The sequence below is a fragment of the Entelurus aequoreus genome, linkage group LG10 (genome assembly GCF_033978785.1).
Source record: "Entelurus aequoreus isolate RoL-2023_Sb linkage group LG10, RoL_Eaeq_v1.1, whole genome shotgun sequence".
Classification (NCBI taxonomy): Eukaryota; Metazoa; Chordata; class Actinopteri; order Syngnathiformes; family Syngnathidae; genus Entelurus; species Entelurus aequoreus.
In genome coordinates, this window is record NC_084740.1 from 70139302 (window position 1) to 70161663 (window position 22362).

At 43.0% G+C, this 22362-nt stretch overlaps 4 protein-coding genes across 7 annotated transcripts in view; 3 read left to right on the forward strand and 1 right to left on the reverse strand.

Moving 5' to 3' along the window:
- LOC133658096 (alpha-tectorin-like) overlaps nucleotides 1–22362 on the reverse strand; it is a 72670-nt gene that overhangs the window by 48531 nt on the left and 1777 nt on the right. The window lies entirely within an intron of this gene.
- On the forward strand, nucleotides 1038–8779 carry LOC133659220 (contactin-associated protein-like 5). Its single transcript, XM_062061956.1, has 22 exons — nucleotides 1038–1190; nucleotides 1278–1416; nucleotides 1501–1704; nucleotides 1805–1977; nucleotides 2063–2206; nucleotides 2280–2529; nucleotides 3024–3194; nucleotides 3267–3426; nucleotides 3527–3633; nucleotides 3724–3843; nucleotides 4792–4992; nucleotides 5111–5186; nucleotides 5257–5366; nucleotides 5430–5600; nucleotides 6744–6950; nucleotides 7014–7253; nucleotides 7336–7542; nucleotides 7611–7744; nucleotides 7807–7894; nucleotides 8017–8205; nucleotides 8278–8340; nucleotides 8458–8779. The coding sequence occupies exons 1-22, from the start codon at nucleotides 1038–1040 to the stop codon at nucleotides 8541–8543; spliced, it is 3393 nt and encodes a 1130-aa protein (XP_061917940.1). The 3' UTR covers nucleotides 8544–8779.
- On the forward strand, nucleotides 8942–13861 carry LOC133659221 (coiled-coil domain-containing protein 141-like). Its single transcript, XM_062061957.1, has 9 exons — nucleotides 8942–9198; nucleotides 11543–11665; nucleotides 11732–11923; nucleotides 12121–12214; nucleotides 12287–12461; nucleotides 12542–13194; nucleotides 13260–13395; nucleotides 13510–13629; nucleotides 13722–13861. The coding sequence occupies exons 1-6, from the start codon at nucleotides 9049–9051 to the stop codon at nucleotides 13119–13121; spliced, it is 1314 nt and encodes a 437-aa protein (XP_061917941.1). The 5' UTR covers nucleotides 8942–9048; the 3' UTR covers nucleotides 13122–13194; nucleotides 13260–13395; nucleotides 13510–13629; nucleotides 13722–13861.
- LOC133659222 (golgin subfamily A member 5-like) lies at nucleotides 13267–14996 on the forward strand. Its single transcript, XM_062061958.1, has 8 exons — nucleotides 13267–13395; nucleotides 13480–13629; nucleotides 13722–14021; nucleotides 14101–14256; nucleotides 14358–14534; nucleotides 14654–14776; nucleotides 14846–14925; nucleotides 14975–14996. The coding sequence occupies exons 1-8, from the start codon at nucleotides 13267–13269 to the stop codon at nucleotides 14994–14996; spliced, it is 1137 nt and encodes a 378-aa protein (XP_061917942.1).

The window sequence follows — 22362 nt, forward strand, 5'->3', positions numbered from 1 at the left end:
TGAATGTTGACAAGGCGTAAATAAAACAGTAAATGTAGTGTTAAACTAAATGTTCAAGTGTTTAAGTGTCATACAAGTGTAAAAAGAAATGAAGCAGGATATTAAAGTTCACAAGTGCTGCTTTGATTGTGAGACATGTGACTTCCGGTCCTTTTTGTCCAGCCGTCAACGTAAAAAGCCAAAGAAAAAGCCACGTGTTTTGCAGTTGTGACTACATGAGGAAGCTAGCGTACTTGGCGACGTCAACAACTCATTTAATTTTAATGTGAGTGTGCATGTGCGCATGAGTGTGCGTGAAATGCTGAAGAAGGAGGCGGAGGAGGTTCAGTGAGGAAGAGTGTCGGTCACTGTGAACAGAAGACTGAGCAGAAGACGAGGATGACGATGTTGGCGTTGCAGGGTATCATCTGGATTGACGTGATCGTCAGCGTCGCCTCTCATTGTAAGTATCGTATCTTTCTCATCTTCATCACTTTCTTCGTGTCTTCAACCCTAACTATCCACGCACACTGTATACTACTTCAAAAGCTTTGTAGACTTTGTGCACCCATATTCTGTAAATAACTGAAATGTTGCTAAGTGTCCGCGCCAGCACTATATAAATTAAAGTTATTATTATTATTATTAATATCATTGTATATCAGCGATCACATTGTTGGTAGTTTGCCTGAAAAATTTATTTTACTTATTTGCATTTAAAATGTGCGGTTAGCATTAGCATAATTATAGTATCATAAACCAAAACTAAATATACACAGCAGTGACTGCTTTTATTGTGGTGGGACAGTTCACAATGAATGAAGAATGGATGCCGTGTTGTCCCTCTTGTCTGTCTTTTTTAGACAGCTGCAACGCTCCTCTGGCATCCGCGCTGCCTCGGTCATCTTTCAGCAGCTCGTCGCAGTTATCACCCGGCGACGCCGCACACTTTGCCAAAATGGACACGAGAGATGGTGGGTCCCACACACAAGGACCAACAGACGTGATAGTTACAGCCGCCATGTTGTCCAGAACATGCAGGATGGTCTCCCGCAGAGATGGACCCCGGCCCCTGGTTGCAGCTGGACCTCAAGGAGCCGATGGAGGTGACGGCGGTGGCCACGCGGGGGGGTGTCAGCAAGTACCGCCTCCTCTATGGTGACACGCCGCAGCACCTGAAGGAGTACACGCATGGCGATGTCCACTTCCTGGCATGTGACACACGAGCCGGGTGGGAGGAACTTAGTCAAATGTTATTCTGTCACATCCTCTCCTGACTTTTGACCGTGTCTCTGCAGACTAACGTGAATGGACGGGCGGCCGTCCTCGTCAAGCTTTCGCCGCCGCCAAGGGGTCGCTTTATACGCTTCGTCCCTCTGGAATGGACCACTAGCGACGGGCCCGGCCTGCGGGTGGATGTGTTTGGCTGCTTCTACAGTAAGCCATGCCCCCTTGCCACGTGACACAATCAAGCTAATGATCAGCTGTCAGCCATGACACTGATGAATCGGTCGCTTGCAGAGTCGCACATGGCCGACTTTGACGGCCGAAGTGCTCTACTGTACCGCTTCAAGCAGAAATCCGTGTCTACGGCCAAAGATGTCATCTCACTGAGGTTCAAGAGCCGGCAGGCCGATGGCGTCCTGTTACATGGTGAAAGCCGGCGTGGCCACTTCATCACCCTGGAGCTGCGTGACACCAGACTGGCTCTCCACCTCAACCTGGGTCAGCTCAACGATGACTTCAGTCCTTAGCTTCTCATCTCTCTCTAATGTCTTCTTATTCTCTTTTCACACTCTCACATCAATAACCTCGCTGCTATCAGATGACACTAGCGGGGGTGGGGAGGCAGTGACGGTGGGCAGTCTTCTGGACGACGAGAAGTGGCACTGGGTGGCGATGGAGCGCCTCAACAAGCAGGTAAAGGTCAGCGTTGACCACTACACTCAGTCCTTCCAGACCCAAGGCCATGGGGAGTCGCTGGAGGTGGACTACGAGGTCAGTCCACGCCGACAGGGGTTCCGTGGGAAACAGGGTCATTCGTCTTATGTAAACGCGGTCCTCATGTGTCTACATGTGACAGCTGAGCTTTGGCGGCATCCCTCTGCCTGGCAAGCCCGGAACATTCCTAAGGAGGAACTTTGAGGGCTGCATGGAGAACGTCTACTATAATGGTGTCAATGTCATCGACCTGGCTAAAAGACGCAAGCCTCAAATGTACAGCGTGGTAAGATTGCGCTCGCTCTCCCCACTTTTCATGAGCGATGGAAGCCAACCTTCACATCTCCCGCATCTTTCAGGGAAACGTCTCCTTCTCATGCACGCGGCCCGAGCGGACGGCGTGCACCTTTATCAGCTCCAGCAGCAGCTTCCTGTGGCTGCCGGCGGCTCCCCACACCATCGTTGATCGAAGGTACTTCTCCATCCGCTTCCAGTTTAGAACATGGAACACTGACGCACTGCTGCTTGTCACCGGGCTTGGACCAATGCATCGGGAGCTGCGACTGCACATCTCCGACAGTCGACTGCTCCTAGGCAACGCTGCCACAGGTCAGTGAGTGCTTAATGGCGCTTTTATGTTGGCGGGGTGGCTGGACAGCAGTGTTGGGACTAACGCGTTATAAAGTAACTCAAAATAACGCTGTTATTTTCGGCGGTAACTAGTAGTCTAACACGTTATTTTTTATATTCAGTAACTCAGTTACCGTTACTACATGATGCGTTACTACATGATGCGTTACTACATGAAAAATTACGTAAAATAACGCAGTATCGACTAGAAACAGAAGATCTGAGTGGGTTTTATTGGAGAGTTGAAGTGTCGTCCTTCTGAATCTTCTTGTGTTACAACGGGGAGAAGAGAAGAACTAATGAAGCCTACTCGGATGAGAGGCAAAACCTCTTTTAAGACAAATTGAACAGTCCACTTGCGATCGATTGAATACCACTAGAAAATTCTGTCATTGTTCCAATCAAGATCTTCTTGGGTGATGTTAACATGCTAACGGTGTCCGTCTCAGCTCAAGTCCAGCCTGTAATTGTAGTAACCAGTAGAAACACTGGAGAGCGTGGTCCTCGGGTGAACGACGGACTGTGGCACTGGTTGAGTTTGGACTACAGGGGCCTGCAACTGGTCCTGAGTCTGGACCACCAGCCCATCGCCACCGTACGACAGCTCCACCCACTGGAGCCAAGCGGAGGCTTCTTCTTCGGGGGTGGGTGCTTGCCGACACGCTGCAGGAGGACAATGCCATGTGCCAACGTGTTTTTGTGCGTATGTCCGCCAGGCTGCGGGGCATCAGACTGCCACAGCTGGAGCTCGTCATTCCAGGGCTGCATGAGGCTGCTGTCCATCGATCGGTGGCCCATCAAGCTGAGCCTTGTGCAGCAAGGGATGCTGGGAAACTTCTCGTCTCTGCTATTTGACGCATGCCACATCAGAGACCGGTCAGCGCCACGTCACTGCTCCTTTCCACACGAGGTGGCCAGATGTGTGTTTATTTATGTTGTGTACACATGTGCGTAGCGTTTTCTTGTGATGTTGCAGGTGTCTTCCGAACATGTGCGAACATGGCACCTTGTGCACGCAGACGTGGGACCGCTTTAACTGCAACTGTTCTGGAAGCGGATACGCAGGAGCCACTTGTCACCACTGTGAGTTACTTATATTAAATATAATGTCACGTACGTAATATCACGAGTACTATGTGATAAGAGCTTATCATGCTACGTGCGCTCTTGCAGCCATATTTGAGTCGTCCTGTGAGTCGTACAGACTCAGCGGAGGCTCGTCTGGCTTCTACTCAATTGACCCCGATGGCAGCGGTCCACTGGGGCCCACACAGGTGTACTGCAACATGACAGGTGACTTGCTAACTCACTCATCTACAGTAGATCACTATGAGTGCCAACATATAATGAATCCATAAATCTTTAAATAATTACTTAAAATGCCATTAATTAAATGTAATTAGAAAAAAAATATGTTATTAAATCAGTTTTTTTTTTACATTTCATAATTTATTAAATAATTTCATGATTTTATTAATTATTTCATGATTTTAATAATTATTTCACAATTTACTTAATTATTAATTTCATTATTTCATTATATATTTAAATAATGACACATTTAAATAATTATTTAAATATTTATTTATTTATCCCATTTGGCCCTTGTCAGCGCTTCATGGATTTATTTTATCTGTCAAACTCAACCCTCAATGTCAGTGGGCGGATCCAAACACCTGATTGGTTACCCGGCACTTCCATGTGCAATAAATCCTCTAATCATGAAAGAAAGAAATCAAAAATGTATTAAATTGGGAAATAAGGAAATCAATACATAATTAAATACACTTAGACATTACATACATGACACATTTGAACACATGGATGTATTTAATTGTAGTTATTAATGACACATTTAAGTAATTATTTAAATATTTTTTAATTTATTTAACTTTGTCCCATTTGGCCCTCCATAAATCACTGCTTTTTTGCCAGTTTAAATTAAAGGAAGGTTTAATGGTGTTGTCTGTATGCTGAGGAAAAAGACGCTGCAGCTGTGAATCCAGCAGGGGTAGCTGTTTCACAGGTCAATTCACTCGACATTTGCTTTGTCAGGACGAGATGTTGGCATGTTAGCTTGACTATAATTGTTTCTCAATGTGTAAATGTAAAATGTACTTGCTTTTTTTTTACCATTTGCGGGCTGTCTTAAAACGTAACCCCGCGAATAACAGGGATCTACTGTATTCCATTTACAAAACACAATCAATGATGCGGTCATGTGACATCTTTGCGCTTCAGACGACAAAGTGTGGACCCTGATCAGTCACAACGTCACGCTTCCTGTCCGAGTAAGCGACTCATCTAAACACGAGACTCATGTCATGAAGTTTAACTCCAGCGCCTCGTCCCAACAACTACGTGCCATCGTGATGGCATCTGAGCAGTGTCGACAGGAAGTGGTCTTCACCAGCAAAAGGTCCCGCCTCCTAAAGGCTGATGGTGAGTTGCTACTCTTCAGTCTGTTATCACATGACCTCCACTCGCTGGTGAACGATTTGTGAAGACTGCGCGACGTAAATGTTACCTAATGTTTACGTCCTATGTGTTTTTGTGGCAGAAGGACACCCGTTGTCCTGGTGGGTGGATCAGCATGGGGAAAGGCGAAACTACTGGGGCAGCTCCAGCCACGCATGGTAGCATTCTTACAGTCATAGCCAGCAATTATCACAGTCAAAGGTCAAGACAGGACTGTTTCCTGCACAGGTCCAAGGACTCTGGGTTTCTGTCTGGGAAAGAGCATCTCCCACTCAGTGTACTAGTTGAGGACTCTGAGGCCGTCCACAGTGTGGGCCCTCTGCGTTGCCATGGAGACAGTGAGTGCAGCTGACACCGTATGACCTGCACCAAATATCCCCTCAGCTCTTCCTCACCAACAGAGCGTCTTTGGAACATGGCGTCCTTTAACCAGGAGGGGGCCTACCTCAGTTTACCGCCCCTGCAACCTGAGCAGGCATTTGACCTCACCTTCTACTTCAAGACTGACGGTCCTTCTGGTGTCTTTCTGAATTCTCTGGGCCAGAAAGACTTCATTCGCTTGGAGCTCAGCTGTGAGTTGACCGCATTAACCCTGTAACACCCCTTGTTGTAAAATTACAACTTTACCTTTAACCATCCTAAAAAAACAATCTGTTATATATAAAAAAAAAAAAAATTTTTACCACATTTACATAGTCATAGGGTCCTATTGTTCAGTCTCACAATGCTATTGGATCGTACATTTGTTTATAAGTCACGTCTTCTGGCCCTGAACTCACACAACCTCTCAAGGTTTCCTTCGAACAACATCTATTTGTTTCATTGTACTGGATTCATCGGATTCAAGTAATTAAAATGTATTTTATATTTTTTGGGGTTGTTATTACAATGTCTAGAGCATGTACATAGGTAGTTATTGTGGAACAGATGCATCAAATTACATTTAGAGCTTGTTATATAATTGTTACAATTATAAAAGAGGGGGGACAAGCGTTTTTAAGAGTTTTATCTTGTTTCATATTTTTTATATTTGTAATAAATGACTTCATAAAAATATAACTAATGTGTGATTATTATTAAAGGTATATACCGTTATGGGGCTAAGTAAGCAATCAACCCTGCAAATGAACCCTTAGTTGTTCAGACAATGTGAGTACAAATACAGAAATTCTGCTCCCATCAAAGCCCAATGTTGCAATATTACAAAATTTCTCTAAAAACATACATAAACTTTTTTTTTTTAAATCTTCAATTTCTGCATCAAATGCCTCCTACAACAACATCTGAAAGGTCAAATGATTTTTTTTTTAGGTTTTTCTATATTTGGGTCTTACAGGGTTAAGAGACCCCATTAGCTTAGTAATCTTGATTGCTAATGCTAATTTACTAGCGTCATATTTTTTTATCTACTTTGATCAGTGAATTAAAAAATCTGCAATAATTAGCTGTGCATTAGGACTTGATCCTAAATGACCTCATATAGCTATTATTAGCCAACAAAGTTAGCTTAGCTTATTAGGGATATGTGTTATAATAAAATAAGCTTAGCTTCGAGGTTTTAGTCTGTTAACATGATGGCTTTGACATCTATTTCTTTGTGATTTCAGCTCATTGTATGTGTGCATTTATTGGCTTTAAGCCTCAATGAGCAAAGCTTAGAATCCCCAAAGAAGCATGCATGAACATTGTGTGTGTTTTTGTGCACGACTTTCCAGCTCCTTCCGTCATGATGTTGTCGTTCAGCGCATCAGTGGTGTTGGTCAAGTCCCACCTCCCCCTGAATGACAGACAATGGCACTACGTGAGGGTGGAGCGCAACGTTAAGGAGACGTTGCTGCAGGTGGACGAACTTCCCGTCGGCGTCCTGGAGGCCCCGCCTGATGCAGCCGTACACCAACGCCTTGGCGGGCAGCTTTTCGTAGGTATGAATGTGCCATGGTGGCTGAAACGGTTTGTTTATAAAATGACATTGTGTTGTACCCCAGGGGGGGTACCTTCCGGCCTGCGAGGTTTCTTGGGCTGCATCAGGTCTCTGACAGTCAATGGCTTAACCTATGACCTGCAAGAGAGTGCCAAGACGGCACCCGGTGTGAGCCCCACATGTCCCGGTTACTGTGACGGGCCGAGCGTTGTCTGCCACAACCGAGGGCGTTGCTTTGAAAAGAGTGACGGATTTGCCTGCGACTGCTCACGCTCGGCGTACGCCGGGCCTCTGTGCAAAGACGGTGAGAGTTACAGGCCGCCGCTATTTGCCGCTCGGGGTAAGCCGTGCTTAACGTGTACTTTGTGCGGCGTCTGTGTCCGCAGAAGTGGCTATCGCCTTTGATGAAGAGACATCAGTAACCTACACCTTTTTGCCAGGCCACCACCAAAAGTCGTCTGTGTCCAAACATGGTGGGGGCAGGACCAGAGAGGACATGACCTTTAGCTTTGTCACAATGCGGAGACCCGCCATGTTGCTAAGCGTCAAAACATTCAAGACGTACTACATGGTTGTCCTACTTGCTGGCAACGGTACTACCATGTAACTTCACTACGTCAGGACATTACGACATGGCAACTGTTGTCAAACTGTTTTGCAGGAAGTCTGCACGTGTGGTACAACTTGCAGAGTGACAGGAAGCCCGAGGTCTTTAGCCCCGCGTCCAGCAGCCTGGCGGATGGAAGATTGCACCAAGTCAGAATACTCCGCGAGAGCAACACTGTCTATGTGCAGGTGAGAGCCTCCTGTTGTGTGGTGGACGCCCGCACCCCTGTAACATGTGTGGTGACTGGCAGGTGGACCAGCAAATAGACAGGAAGTTCACCTTGGTGTCGGATGCTGAGCCGATCCCAATCATGACCGTGACTCTCGGAAAAATCACAAGTACGTTACAAGCCTGGTCACATGTGGCGACAGAAGGGGGCATGTCCTGTGCTGCTGATGATTGACAAATGGCTCTTTAATGCTACGTCAAGGTGGTCAGTTGCTTTCATGTCTTTAAACAGTAAATGAGTCCCTCCCTCTTGAGGTGGTCTCGGCGGGAAAGGCGGGTTTTGTGGGCTGCCTGTCTGCAGTCCATGTCAATCATGTGGCACCCCTGAAGGTGGCGCTGTTGCAGCGAGGCATCTCTTCGGTTGGCGTCCGCAGTGCGCTGCCGCAGTCCAGATGCTCTGACGTGTCGCACGATCTGACAGGTGACGCTTTGCTTTTTCTTTGGCCCTCTTGTACCTTTGACATTCGCGTCTTCACCTTGTCTCTGTGAGCAGGACAGACCAGCACCACCACGGCAAGCAAAGATGGCAGTCAAAAGGGGGCAGGGATAACCATAGGTTTGTCCTTCACTTTGTAGAGTTGCTGCTCGTGCCTTGACAAGAGAGATGATGAGAGCTCTGATTATCACACTACCTATTGTAAGCTTCTGCTAACTTCATGTACCTGCTCCCCAGGCAGCGCCACAGCACTCGTTCTTACCGCCGCATGCCTGGTTGCTGCTATGACCCGCCTGCTCTACCGCTGCCGCCCCCAAAGTTAGCAGGAAGTGGACTTTAGGGGCAGAGCTTTACATGCACAACGTAAAAGACAACATGAAAGACTACATCACTAAGAGCTGCAAAACATTCTGAAAGTTCATATGTGGGCGTTTTGAAAATGAGTGTGTGTGTGTCAATTTCTTATTTCTACCACCAACGATCATCTCACTATGCTAATGCTAAGGAAGTTAGCATTGACTTGTTTTGGTCTTCCTCCTGATGACATGACAAAATAAAATGAGACAATTGACCTCTTGGTGATGTGTCACATGTTCTTAAGCATGCACAACGTGACAAGAATGCTGTGTATTTTTAGTTGCTGCCATTCAGCTAAGGCTTGTGTTACACGCACAGGAAGGCAGAGCCAAACAGCAGTAGACCTTTTCTACACGTCCTTTTAGAACCTTCTCCTACAGTTGGACGTTCGTTGACGGCGTTCATGCGAGCCGACAGAAAGTGGCGCCTACGGGGCGACGACAGCTAGAAGCCAGCCGTAAAGGCCGAGTCATGACGAGCAGCATCGAACCGGAGGTGGCGACGCTCAGAGGACATAAGGACACGGGGGAGACGAAGACAGACAATGGGAAATCCTTCACGACTCTCAGCACCATCGCAATTCAGACTGGCCAATCGCAGCTGGTCGTGTCTGTAGTCAAGGTGCGTGGTTGGGTGCTCATTTGCATTGAGCGACTATATCTTAGCCTCCACATATTTGATTTTGTCAATACGGTTTATAAAGTGTGTAATACACCTGTAAAAATGTCTTTCCCACATATTTTAGAAACATGCTAATGACTATTCAAGACGAAATCCACCTACAAAATATTAACTTCTCTCTCTTGCTGTGTGTGTGTGTGTGTGTGTGTGTGTGTGTGTGTGTGTGTGTGTGTGTGTGTGTGTGTGTGTGTGTGTGTGTGTGTGTGTGTGTGTGTGTGTGTGTGTGTGTGTCTGTGTGTGTGTGTGTGTGTGTGTGTGTGCGTGCCCTCAAGTGTCATGTGTCCATTTTATGTCCACTAGAGACATGGGCTCAAATGTGCGCCAACACAAACACAACAGCTTATTGGCCTCAACAACAAGAAATAAGTCAACCTTCAACTTTTTTTTAATACGGATCACCAAACACACAAACAATGTGTTGATGCTAACAGCAGCTCTATGCTACAGCCAAGATAACTGAAAACATGAAACAATAACCAGCTGACTAGACCTAGACGCCTGTAAACAAAACCCATTTATTGAGTTTTGTTTACTTTTTCAATTAATACTGAAGTGGCATAGCAGTTTTAAATTGGCTTCACTGTGGTAGGAGATATCATTTATGTGTATGTTATTTATATAACATACACATATATATATATACATATATATATAGATATATATATATACATATACATACATATATGTATATATACATACACACGTATGTATATATATATATATATATATATATATATATACATATATATATATATATATGTATACATATATATATATATATATATATATATATATATATATATATATATATATATATATATATATATATATATATATATATATATATATATATATATATATATGTAAAACGTTATATAACCTATTATATATCCATACATTATTTCTTAACATCAAAGTACAGTGCATCCGGAAAGTATTCAAAGCCTTATTAGAAAATATAAAATAGAATAAAACCATTTTTGTCCTCAAACTTCTACAAACAATACCCCATAATGATAAAGTGAAAAGTTTCTATTAAAAAAAAATTACAAATGTATTGAAAACTAAAAAAACTAAAAAATTACATGTACATAAGTATTCACAGCCCTTGCCCAATACTTTGTTGATGCACCTTTGGTGGCAATTACAGCCTTAAGTATTTTTGAATACGATGCCACAAGCTTGGGACAGCTATCCTTGGGCAGTTTTGCCCATTCCTCTTTGCCCATTTCACTTAGCAGCACCCTTCATGCTCCATCAGGTTGGATGGGAAGCATTGCTGTGCAGGCATTTTCAGATCTCTTCAGAGATGTTCAATTGGATTCAAGTCTGGGTTCTGGCTGGGCCCCTCAAGGACATTTAAAGAGTTGTCCTTGAAGCCAATCCTCTGATATCTTGGCTGTGTGCTTAGGGTCGTTCTCCTGCTGAAAGATGAACCGTCGCCCCAGTCGGAGTTCAAGAAAGCTCTGGGTTTTCATCCAGGATGTCTCTGTAGATGGCTGCATTCCTCCTTAAATCAATGATTCAAAGTTGACTTATATAGCCCTTAATCACGAATGTCTCAAAGGGCTGCACAAGCAACAACGACATCCTAGGCTCAGATCCCACATCAGGGCAAGAAAAAACTCAATCCAATGGGCACAATGAGAAACCTCGGTCGGCCGGTGCAATGGTCTCCCAGTTCCTGCCACTGAAAATCATCCCCACAGCATGATGCTGCCCCCACCACGCTTCACTGAAAAATAAAAATAAAATAATGACACATACAAAATCTTGTTAATGACCACAAAAAGCCCTGCGCTATCCAAACCCAGATGATGACAATGTTCTTAACATTGTAAACTTTAGAGAAAGTGGATTTTAACCAATTAAATTACTTTATGAAAACCCACAATCTGAACAAAACATTTCAGTCTTGTTTTCAGGTCTATCACAGTACAGCCCTTATCTGGTTTTAAACAATCTCCAAGTCAACATAGACATCAGAAAACTTCCTGATCCTTCTGGATTTAAGAGCAGCATTTAAGACAGAAGACCACAATATTGTTCTTCAAACAACATTCCAAACTGAAATCACCTGTCTGCCTCACACTGTTTATTGTTGTTTGTCAAAATGTATCCTGTGATTGATTGGGGACCAATCTGAGGTGTACTCCAGCTCCCCTATGACCTCAATCATAACACTCTGGATAGATAAATAAAAAATAAAGCTAGTCTGATGCTAACAAGAGCTAGAAGCTAATACTGCAAACACATTGAGCAAAAAAAATATTTTGTGCTGCAGAGCGGCTCGCTGGTCCACCTTGAGCTGATCCAGGTCCAGCCTGACCTCTGTGAGATTGGCTCAAACCAGGATGAAAACAGGACACTCATGCAAGAACATGAGAAGTTGATGAAGACAATGAAGGTAAAAAAAAGACTTGCGGTCCAATTGGTCGACTTGTTTACTTGACATTTTAGTGCGGCTCGGCAGAAACACCAGCAAGAAGTTGTGGAGGCGGCAGGGGAAATTGGAAGGAAGAGGAGGAGGCAGGAAGAAGATCAGGAAGTGTACGAGGCTATGGGAGCGTGTCTGAATGAAGGCTGGTACAATTTGCTCCGCGTCCTGGAGAGGCGACAGGAAGTGCTGACGCTGGCAGCAAGCTTCTACCAGGCAGCGTCGCAGGTGTCGTTATATGCTAAACTTTCTCCTGATTAGCTCAAATGACAGTTGTCATGCATCAATAAAGTTTTCAAATAAATTTGCTGATCAATCTAATTACAGTATGTCTCATGTAATTGCAATGCTAATGCTAACTAACATGTTAACATGGCATTTGTGCTAAGGTATGCTAAATCCTTCCTGTTTGAATGCGTCTACAGTTGTTGCTTGGAGTTGACAACGTCGAAGATGCTCTGTTACGAGTGGACGTCGGGTCTGCTGACGCTACACTTGCTTTGGATGCCATGAGGAGAGGTGACATCATCAGTTAGAAAGCAATTAAGTTAGCGCACTCGAAAAATTAGGTAAATGTTGTTTTACTTGCAGATGTACTAAGAAGTTCTCTGAAGGTTCTATTGAGCGGCGGCCAGCTTCTTCGTGAGCTCGAACTACTCCAGCGTACTGACAACCTCCGTGGGGCATCAGTGGTACTGCAGCAGCACACGTCACAATCTTTAACCTGTTCAACACGGCCCAAATGCAGTCTTGCCTGCCCCGCTTTGTTGAAATGCTTCCTCCTATGTGGTTATGGCAAATGTAACAAAGCCAATGCAATGTCACATGTTCTTCCCAGAATTCAAGACCCAGCCAGCAAGTGGCGGTGAGGGTGGAGTTCCTGTTGGAGTCTCTGCAAGACCGCAGGAGGACAATGGAGGAGGTGCTCAGACAGCGACTCAGGCCACAGGAGCATGACATCACAGTCAGCTCAGATATAAGGCCTGATTTCGGATTTAATGCAGAACAAAGCGGAATGCAGCGAAACCTTTCTACTCTCGAATGTGAAAGCAGTCTAGATCCCAAGCCTGGTTTTAGTCCTGATCCAAATACTGAGTATAGATTCAATATGAGGCTACCATCTCAATCAGATATGAAGTATGAGGCTGAAGCCAGAGGAGCAAACCCTTATCCAAAACCTGAAATCCAATCCAATACTGAATCAAAATCTGTTCTGAATCTAGAGTCATGTGACCCAAATACTAAATCCAAGTCATACCAGAAGCTTGCGTCCACATTGGATGAGACCAGAAACCACATACCAGATCTGTACAGATCAGTTGTAAGTCCGAAATCTGATCCAGGTGATGTCAGAGACCTGAAGCAGGTACTAGAATCAAAGGTAAGTTCTGAAGGGAAACATTCTCACAGTTCGTGTCTGATCTGAGTTTCCTTCAGGTCTCGTCTCTTATACAGCGACACCAGAAAGTCTTGGAAAAGGAAAGTTTGACATCTATCAGGTCAGAACACTTCCCATGTTCATGTTGTCTCATCAGCTTCATCTTCTCATCTTTCTTTTGGACAGTGGGAGGATGCCAGACCTGCAGAAGTGTTTAGGAAACAGGGGGGGACAGAACAACATGCACAGCGATGCCCACCGCACTCTTCCGACCAATTACAATCAACCACTGCTGCTGATGTGTCAACAACTGCTCGACAAGGTGACTTCTTGCCTTCTAGCTGGAACTTTCTATTGTATTTTATGTGTGGCTTTATGTCAGTGTGCTTGGTTGTACTGACTGTAGTGTGTGTCATGTGGAAATAACAATGTGAAGGTGTCCAAATGGGTGGAACAAAGTAGCCTATTGTTGTCAAAGCATCGGGAAATGGGACCTCAGCTGTGGGAGGCAGAGGACCTTCTGGACCAACACCTTCTGTTGTGCACACAGGCTGAGGTACACACATTGTATACTGGCAAAAAGTTTGGCATCTCGGTGCGAGTATATTATTTTTAATCTGGTCTCTTGTCATTGTCTTTCCAATAAAGTCTGCCGGTCATAACGCCAACAAAGTAATGCAGATCCTACAACGTCTGCAAGTTCCGTGTACAGGGTCCCAAAACATAATTGGACTAGAAGCGCCCAATGGACGTATCTCTCATTTGGCCCGCTTGAAGTATTTGACCGAGCAGTTGAAAGGTGGAGACAGAACCAGGACAGTCACCGAACTCCAGCTAGCTGCTCGGGTCTCCACAGTCTTAGACGCGATGAAAAAGCTGAACAAGATTGTTGAGTGTAACGTGCGTGTGCTACAAGGCTATGTGTCCTTCCTCAAGGCGGCGCAGCAGGTCAGCTCAGCGACATACTTTAACGTAAGCACTTATTAATGCAGCTATGAGCCGATATCTGTTTGTTGTTGTTGTTCAGCTGGAAGAAGACATTAAGATCCACAGGCACACACTGGAAGGCAAGAAAGAGGGGGAAGATATTATTATCAAGGCCGGAACTTCCTGGTTGGAAACCATGCAAAGGGTCGTCACAATCCAGAAAGAAGCCAGCGAGTTCATAAGCAACATTGCCAAGGTAACCAGAGGAGTCTATGGTGACCATATAATTCTAAACTTTACATGACTTCAACAAAAAAATGAGGTCCATTGGATTTTGTCTATTCTAACGTGTGTCAGGCATCGACATCAGGCTTGAACCTGCAGTCTGTGGTGACGGCGGTGCAGCAGTTGTCAGAGCGACTTGGCAAAAGTCAACAGGAAGTTGCCGACCTGCATAGTCAACTTGAAATCAATAACAGGCAGGAGGAAGAGGACACAAAGTCCTGCAGGAAGTACCAGGAGAGACTTTGTGAGGTGTGTGAGAGCAGCACTGAGGTCAAGCAGGACAAAAATAAACTGTCATTTTGTAGAGTGCACACCTTCCACAAAACTCCTGGACGCGAATGTGGTCTCATGACAGCTTTTCTTTGCAGGCTGTGCGGGACTTGAAGGAGGTCTTGAAGCTGTTGGACTCTTGCACTCAAGTGGATCTGGGCTTCCACGAGCAGACCTTGAGGCTACAGCAGCAATTTGGACTCGCTAAACCCTATTTTGCTGTGAGCGCTGTTTCACATCCACAAGATTCTTGAATCCTCTCCTCTGATTTGCTTTGCTTTCTCGTACAGAGACTGGACGAGCAGGCCCAGATCCTGCTGAAAAACTGGGATGCCCTGACACCAGTCCAGAACCGCTTGCTGCAGGAAGTGTCAGAGCTACGTGTTCTGCGTGTCAAAGTAAATGAGAAAATCCAAAAGAGTCAGCACATCTTGGAGTTGAGCAACAACTTTCACCTGCTGGTCAAACAGGTCAGCAGGTCTATTAGGATAACAATACTAATAATTACAGCAATATTATTGATGTGTGTTTTCTCCTTTTTTCAGCTGGAGATGCTCCTCCAGTTAGACCCTGTTGGACTTTTACGCACTGCTTTGAGTACGTATGAGGAGACATGTCAGCAGATTCATCAACTGCTGACGAAAGCTTTCTGGGTGAAAAAGGAAATTGGTGAACTGATCAGTGACAATGTGAGAGCATCTTAAAATTAAGCATTAGCAGTATTTATGTACATTATGTACATAACATAATTGACCTTTAGGGGTGTTGTTGTCAGGCTCTAACCAAATTCCGAGGAGAGCAGCTGGATCACGGCGCAGCATCTCTATACACTCAAAGTGCATTGTGGCTAAGCAAAGTGTCTTCAAGTGACCACGCGCTCATGCGTGACCTCCAGCAGGTGAGGTCTAAGTTGGAGGTCAGCAAACCTTTCGGCAGCCAGAAAGCGGCCCACGACAGGAAGAACGAGCAAAAGCAGCGTGATGAGCGGAACCAGGTCGACTCGTCCTGCCTGAAAGTAAAGGTGTGATGTAGGACACGGTCCAAGTTTGGCTTTTTGATCCAAAGTCATTTTAGAAAGAGTCTGCGGGATCTCATGGCTTAGCTGGGGTCAAAGGTTAGGGAGAGGGGCACGGCCTTGGAGATTGACAACACCATTTGTGAGCTGCACAGACAAATGGAAGACGCTACTCTTAGCATCAAAGAATAATAGTAATGACATACCAGTTTACTAGGCTAACAAAGCTGTCTAGTTAACTGTACTATGTTTAACAATATGCAAAACCGAAAAAAATACCAAATGCTGCACACACACACACACACACACACACACACACACACACACACACAACGAGACGGTTTTTTTGGCCACGCAGCAGAGTGAGGCTCATAATGTAACTAGGATCATGTAAACATGAATAAAGCATGTAGGACAATTCAGTTTGCCAAAGCATTAATTAAAGCAAGTTTTAGTTAACAGACTGAACAACACACCATTACTTAATATTTACACCTACCCTTTACCATCAGAGAATGACGGCACTACAAAATTAAGTATAAATGATAAAACAATAAATATTAATATGTGAAAGTTCGACTCCTACCTTGCTAAGCAATCCGATTTCTACTATGTTTATTTATTTATCTCAGCACTTTTTCTTCAAAGTGGAAAACGTTACAAATGAGATCTGTTTATTTGTGGGGATTCCCATTAGTCTAAAAAACAACAACAACAACAACGTTTTGCACGGCAAAAGCTGATGAATCAGGTTTGACTATGAAATTCCTTAGTCAAAGAGAGCCGATGCACAAGGCTAGCGCACTACCAATACATATTTACTGCTGGTTTCACTAATATCAGCTGATGTACTGGCAGGCAAACTAGGTAAAATACCAATGGATTTATTTGTTTTTATTGCCAACTATGCTAGCTAGCTAACCATAGCAATATGGAAACTGTTGGGTCTTCCTAGGCCAGTCTCAGGTGTGGAGGAGAGGTGGTGTCCATACAAGCGGACACACCTTTGCATGATAGCATCATCCCATGTATCAGTCTGCTAATTCATCTGAATAATTTGCATATTGGCATGCTAATTAGAGTGATGAAGAAGACACAAACAAGGAAGAGAAGAGTCAGATGGACAACCTCATCATACAGGACATGGTCTGCAACAAGAAAAAAAATAAAATTAATTCCAATATTGAAGAGTGGAGTTCACCTCAGTGTGTCCTTTCAGAGTGAGCTAAAGGAGACAGGCCACACCCCAGAACTGACCGTTGAGCAGGATAAGAAAGAAGCGACCTGGCTAACTGACACTAGTATGAAACTCTCATCACCGAAGATGGATAATTCTCAGAGCAGGTTCTAACTAAGAGCAAACATCTAGCATGAGAAAAAGGTAATGAATATCAAGCATGCTAATGAATGCCAGCTGGTCTAATGTGCTGACACAGGAGCCAGTCAAGTGGTGAGAAGAAGTATGGTGCCTCCTCCCACTGTTCCACCCACACCTTCAGGATGTCCTGTTCCCCAGTAGAGGTCGGACGCAAGGTCTACGTCATCCACAGGCAACTTAACGCCACGTCCACTTTGAGTGCATCAGTTCAGGTTTGCTAGAGAGATGTGGCGTTCTTCGGAAGAAGAAAAAACTGAATATTGCTGTTGTTGAGACAACTTTTTATAATATATTAACTGAACGTCCAAATGCAGGAGGAACCTCCAAGTGTCCCGTTGGCAGCGGAACTCCAGCAACAGGACGTAGTGTCAGAGAGATTTCTGTCCAGTGACGATGAGTACGAGTGTGGCTCATTTGACGATATTTCCCTCCCATCATTGGCAGAGACGCCAGAGTCCATCATTTTTCAGGACGATGTTGAGGAACATTGTTGTTTGAGCTCCCACAGTACCCAAAATAAGTCCAATAACCAAAACGAGTGCAAGGACCAGCCAGAGAGACAAGAGACTGGACTTGCTACCGGTGAAGCCCAGCAACATAAAGAGTCCACTGAGACAGATAATTTTTTTTCTGCCCTTGCTGGTCTTCACAGTGATACAAGGTAAGAGTGACACTCTATGTTGTCCTTGTTTCAGATCTTTGAAAGAACTATCCTAAAGTCCAAAGTTCCGGATGTCCACGAGGACTCAACACACAAATCAAATACATAACATTTCAGATTGTAGGCTAAACTTTACTTTAAATTATTCCTGGCATCATGGATACATACTTTGTATGTAGTCTTTGTGCATGTTTATGATTTTTTTGTCTTTTTGACAGGGAGATATTAATGTCCAGTCATCTGTCTCCTGATCCATGTCAGCCAATCAACGCAGAGAATGAAAAGACATGCAGAGCCAGCATTCAGCATTCAGCATTGGAAAAGAGCAGCTCTTCACATAGTCATCATTTTAGTCAGAATAAACCAGATCAGAGAAGTCCAAATAGTGAGGCTCAGCTCATCCAAACGATCTTTCAAAAAGCTGATCTCAGTGGTCAAACTCCTAGCTTTTGTCCTACATCCTCTCAAAGTTCAGACATTGATGTCTACGAGAACATGACACCTCAGGAATGCAAAGAGATCCCTCAATCTTCAAGGACCTTCCCTCAGAACCCATGTGGTGCACGACTCCGAGACTCCTTCGAAGATGAGAAGAAAAACACTCCAGTTATGAGCCCTGATTCTTCATCAAAATTGATTACAGTCAAGAACACAATCTACAACCTCAAATCGTCCACAAGAAGCAGTTTTACTTCATCTAAAGATGATGCAATGCCACAGATCGGTTCAGACCCTCGGAACTTTCTCCAAAACGACAAGATTCCATCCTTTGCTACTAGTCCACGATCTTTTAAAACAATGACAAATGTAGTTCAGCCTCAAATGCTTGTTAGCTGTTCCTCCAGCGAGTGTGAAAGATCGCTTTCTCAGGATGGACCAAAAGTTTTTGAGGCAACCAGACCTCCAGAGTCACATGACAGTGGTAGTACCAGCAGCAAGCAGTGCGTGCATGCTTATGGTATGAGCCCCAGCAGCTCCACACCCCCTGCTGTTGCTGCTCTGACAAAAGTATTAACGCTAAAAGCTAGCCTACATGCCACCCCTCCTTCCCCACAATGCCATGAATTAACCCTTAAGGAAGAACAGGAATTTTGTGAACCTGTGGCAATCCGTGAGGAGATCAAAATTACTCCTCAGATCGTAGGACCGCCCCTTTCTGCGCCACCCCATTCCCAGACAGAGACGGAGCCCCTCCAACAAGCCCCGCAGCCTGGTCCGCTCCACTTAAGCATACCACTGTCGAGAGCTGCTGTCATGGGGGGTGTCCCCGTGAATTTGGAATTGGCGGTGACTGAACACCCAGAGCCCAAAGTCACCTGGTGGGTAGTCTACAACCTGCTCCACACAAGCTAAAATGCAAATGTGCAGCAAAACCTGTCAAAGCGTCATAATGGAGCAAACACATCGTATGCTAATGTCTGTGCTGATATAATCACGCTAACACATAAACATCATTTGAATGTGGTTTCTAGCATGTCCTAGTTTAGACTTCTAAATTTCCAAATAAAAGCTTCTGCTGTTACAATAAAGCCAGTGCTGCCATGCAGGTGGACGTTAGGCATGATTTTGGTTTGAAATCAGACAACAAGGAAACATCGTTTATCATGTCATGTGACGCTCGGAAACATGTCGCCAGACTGACGTCCTATGTCGTCACGGTCGCTCCAGGTTTACAGATGGCCGACAGAGTGTAGCTGACCACAAGAAAGATGGCAAAGAGGTTGAAGATCGATGGCTGCTGGTTGCAGTTGCTGACATCATCAGTGGCGAGATGACCACCTGCTTTGGAACCTTCTGTATTCTTCTCTGGCTCCTCATACTACTACTACTACTACTGTGACATTACAACACTTCCTCTCCAGACCCGACTTAAACAAGTTGAAAAACTTATTCGGGTGTTACCATTTAGTGGTCAATTGTACGGAATATGTACTGTACTGTGCAATCTACTAATAAAAGTTTCAATCAATCAATCAATCAATCCTTTTTCCTTGTCTTCTCCATCCTCTTTTATTTCCTCTTCTACGTCTTCCTTGGGTCAAGTGACTTTATTTGTACCTGTAGGTAGATTTGTTCCTCTTCTTCCAGTCCATATTCCTCATTTCATCCTCTTTGTCTTTCTCTTTTCTGCTTCCTCTTTGTTTTCTTCTAAATCCTTTACCCATTCCTCTTCTTCCTGGTCACTACTAAAGCCAATTGAGCTGATGCTTTGTCTTTCCTGAAGAACAGCACCATCTAGTGGACGCGCTTATGAAATTGATTTGTTGTCCCCTAAAGCAGGGGTCACCAACCTTTTTGAAACCAAGAGCTACTTCTTGGGTACTGATTAATGCGAAGGGCTACCAGTTTGATACACACTTAAATCAATTGCCAGAAATAGCCAATTTGCTCAATTTACCTTTAACTCTATGTTATTATTAATAATTAATTATATTTACACTTAATTGAACGGTTTAAAAGAGGAGAAAACACGAAAAAAATGACAATTACATTTTGAAACATAGTTTATCTTCAAAATCGACTCTTTAAAATTCAAAATTCAACTGAAAAAAAGAAGAGAAAAACTAGCTAATTCGAATCTTTTTGAAAAAATTTAAAAAAAAAAATTTATGGAACATCATTGGTAATTTTTCCTGATTAAGATTAATTTTAGAATTTTGATGACATGTTTTAAATAGGTTAAAATCCAATCTACACTTTGTTAGAATATATAACAAATTGGACCAAGCTATATTTCTAACAAAGACAAATCATTATTTCTTCTAGATTTCCCAGAACAAAATTTTTAAAAGAAATTCAAAAGACTTTGAAATAAGATTTAAATTTGATTCTACAGATTTTCTAGATTTGCCAGAATAATTTTTTTGAATTTTAATCATAATAAGTTTGAAGAAATATTTCACAAATATTCTTCGTCGAAAAAAACAGAAGCTAAAATGAAGAATCAAATTAAAATGTATTTATTATTATTCACAATTTAAAAAAAAAATTTACTTGAACATTGATTTAAATTGTCAGGAAAGAAGAGGAAGGTATTTAAAAGGTTAAAAGGTATATGTGTTTAAAAATCCTAAAATCATTTTTAAGGTTGTATTCTTTCTCTAAAATTGTCTTTCTGAAATTGATGAAAAGCAAAGTAAAAAAAATTAATGAATTTATTTAAACAAGTGAAGACCAAGTCTTTAAAATGTTTTCTTGGATTTTCAAATTGTATTTGAGTTTTGTCTCTCTTAGAATTAAAAATGTCGAGCAAAGCGAGACCAGCCTGCTAGTAAATAAATAAAATTTTAAAAATAGAGGCAGCTCACTGGTAAGTGCTGCTATTTGAGCTATTTTTAGAACAGGCCAGTGGGCTACTCATCTGGTCCTTACTGGCTACCTGGTGCCCGCGGGCACCGCGTTGGTGACCCCTGCTCTAAAGTCTTGCCATGTTGTTGAGGAAAGTAAAGAAACAGTTTGGTATCCAAATGTCTACATATATGTTGGTCTGAAAATAAAAAGCAGATTTGGATTGATCGATTACGTGAAACTGTGCTTTGTTGCCACTATAGCAAGAAGGATCTGTATATCTCATTTTCATCTCATGAAGTAAATCTGAAGTTTGATTTTTTTTTTTTACTCATCTAAAAATGTAGTTAACACATTTCCTGATTTTCTATCTACTATAAAAAAAAATATAGAGACATTTTTAAGTGAATTTGAGGTGATCTATTTTTGAGAAAAGTAAAATAATTTTCTTTCCGATCCAAAATTCAGCCTCGTGTTGGCAATACCAATCCGATACCGATACTTAAAATGTAAAAAGTAGTGTATTTAAAATGTCGCTGCTCTTGGGGAATTATCTTCAAACAATACAGAATTTCAGAGTGAAATAAACAATGCCGTTATTCTGCACTGAATGTGTTATCTTATTCATGTTCAACTTTGTATGTAGGGTCTCCAAATAGCCTACAATAAAAGGATACATACACTTGCTGTTTTATAATACTAAGTGAATTATTTACATTTCCAGTAACTTTATTGAATAAACAAATACAATTTGCAAAGGTTGTTCCATTACAATTGCTATGTGTAATTTAATGACACCTACATCAGTGTTTTATCTTTATGTAACTGAATGTGGCACACCGCCACGACAATATCATGGCCACCACACCCTGGAAATAAGGGATTTTTTTTACCTGAAAACTAATCAAAAGTAATACAATGTATTGTAGCCTCTAGAAGAAGTCACACAAAGTCCGATGCTATTTTATTTACTTTTATTGCCAATCCTGTGCTAACAAACGGTACAATTCCTATAGTAGAAATAAATGTGGCTCTGTGCTTTCCAAGACACCCAACAACACTTCTTTAGTCTTTGCCAATCTGCAGCGCTTTCAGACACGGATGATGTGTTTTGTGATCATGGCATGATTAACATCAAATCCAAACTACACGAACATAAAACATTACCATCAGCATATCGTTACAGCAGGGGTCACCAACCTTTTTGAAACCAAGAGCTACTTCTTGGGTACTGATTAATGCGAAGGGCTACCAGTTTGATACACACTTAAATAAATTGCCAGAAATAGCCAATTTGCTCAATTTACCTTTAACTCTATGTTATTATTAATAATTAATGATATTTACACTTAATTGAATGGTTTAAAAGAGGAGAAAACACAAAAAAATGACAATTACATTTTGAAACATAGTGTATCTTCAATTTCGACTCTTTAAAATTCAAAATTCAACCGAAACAAAGAAG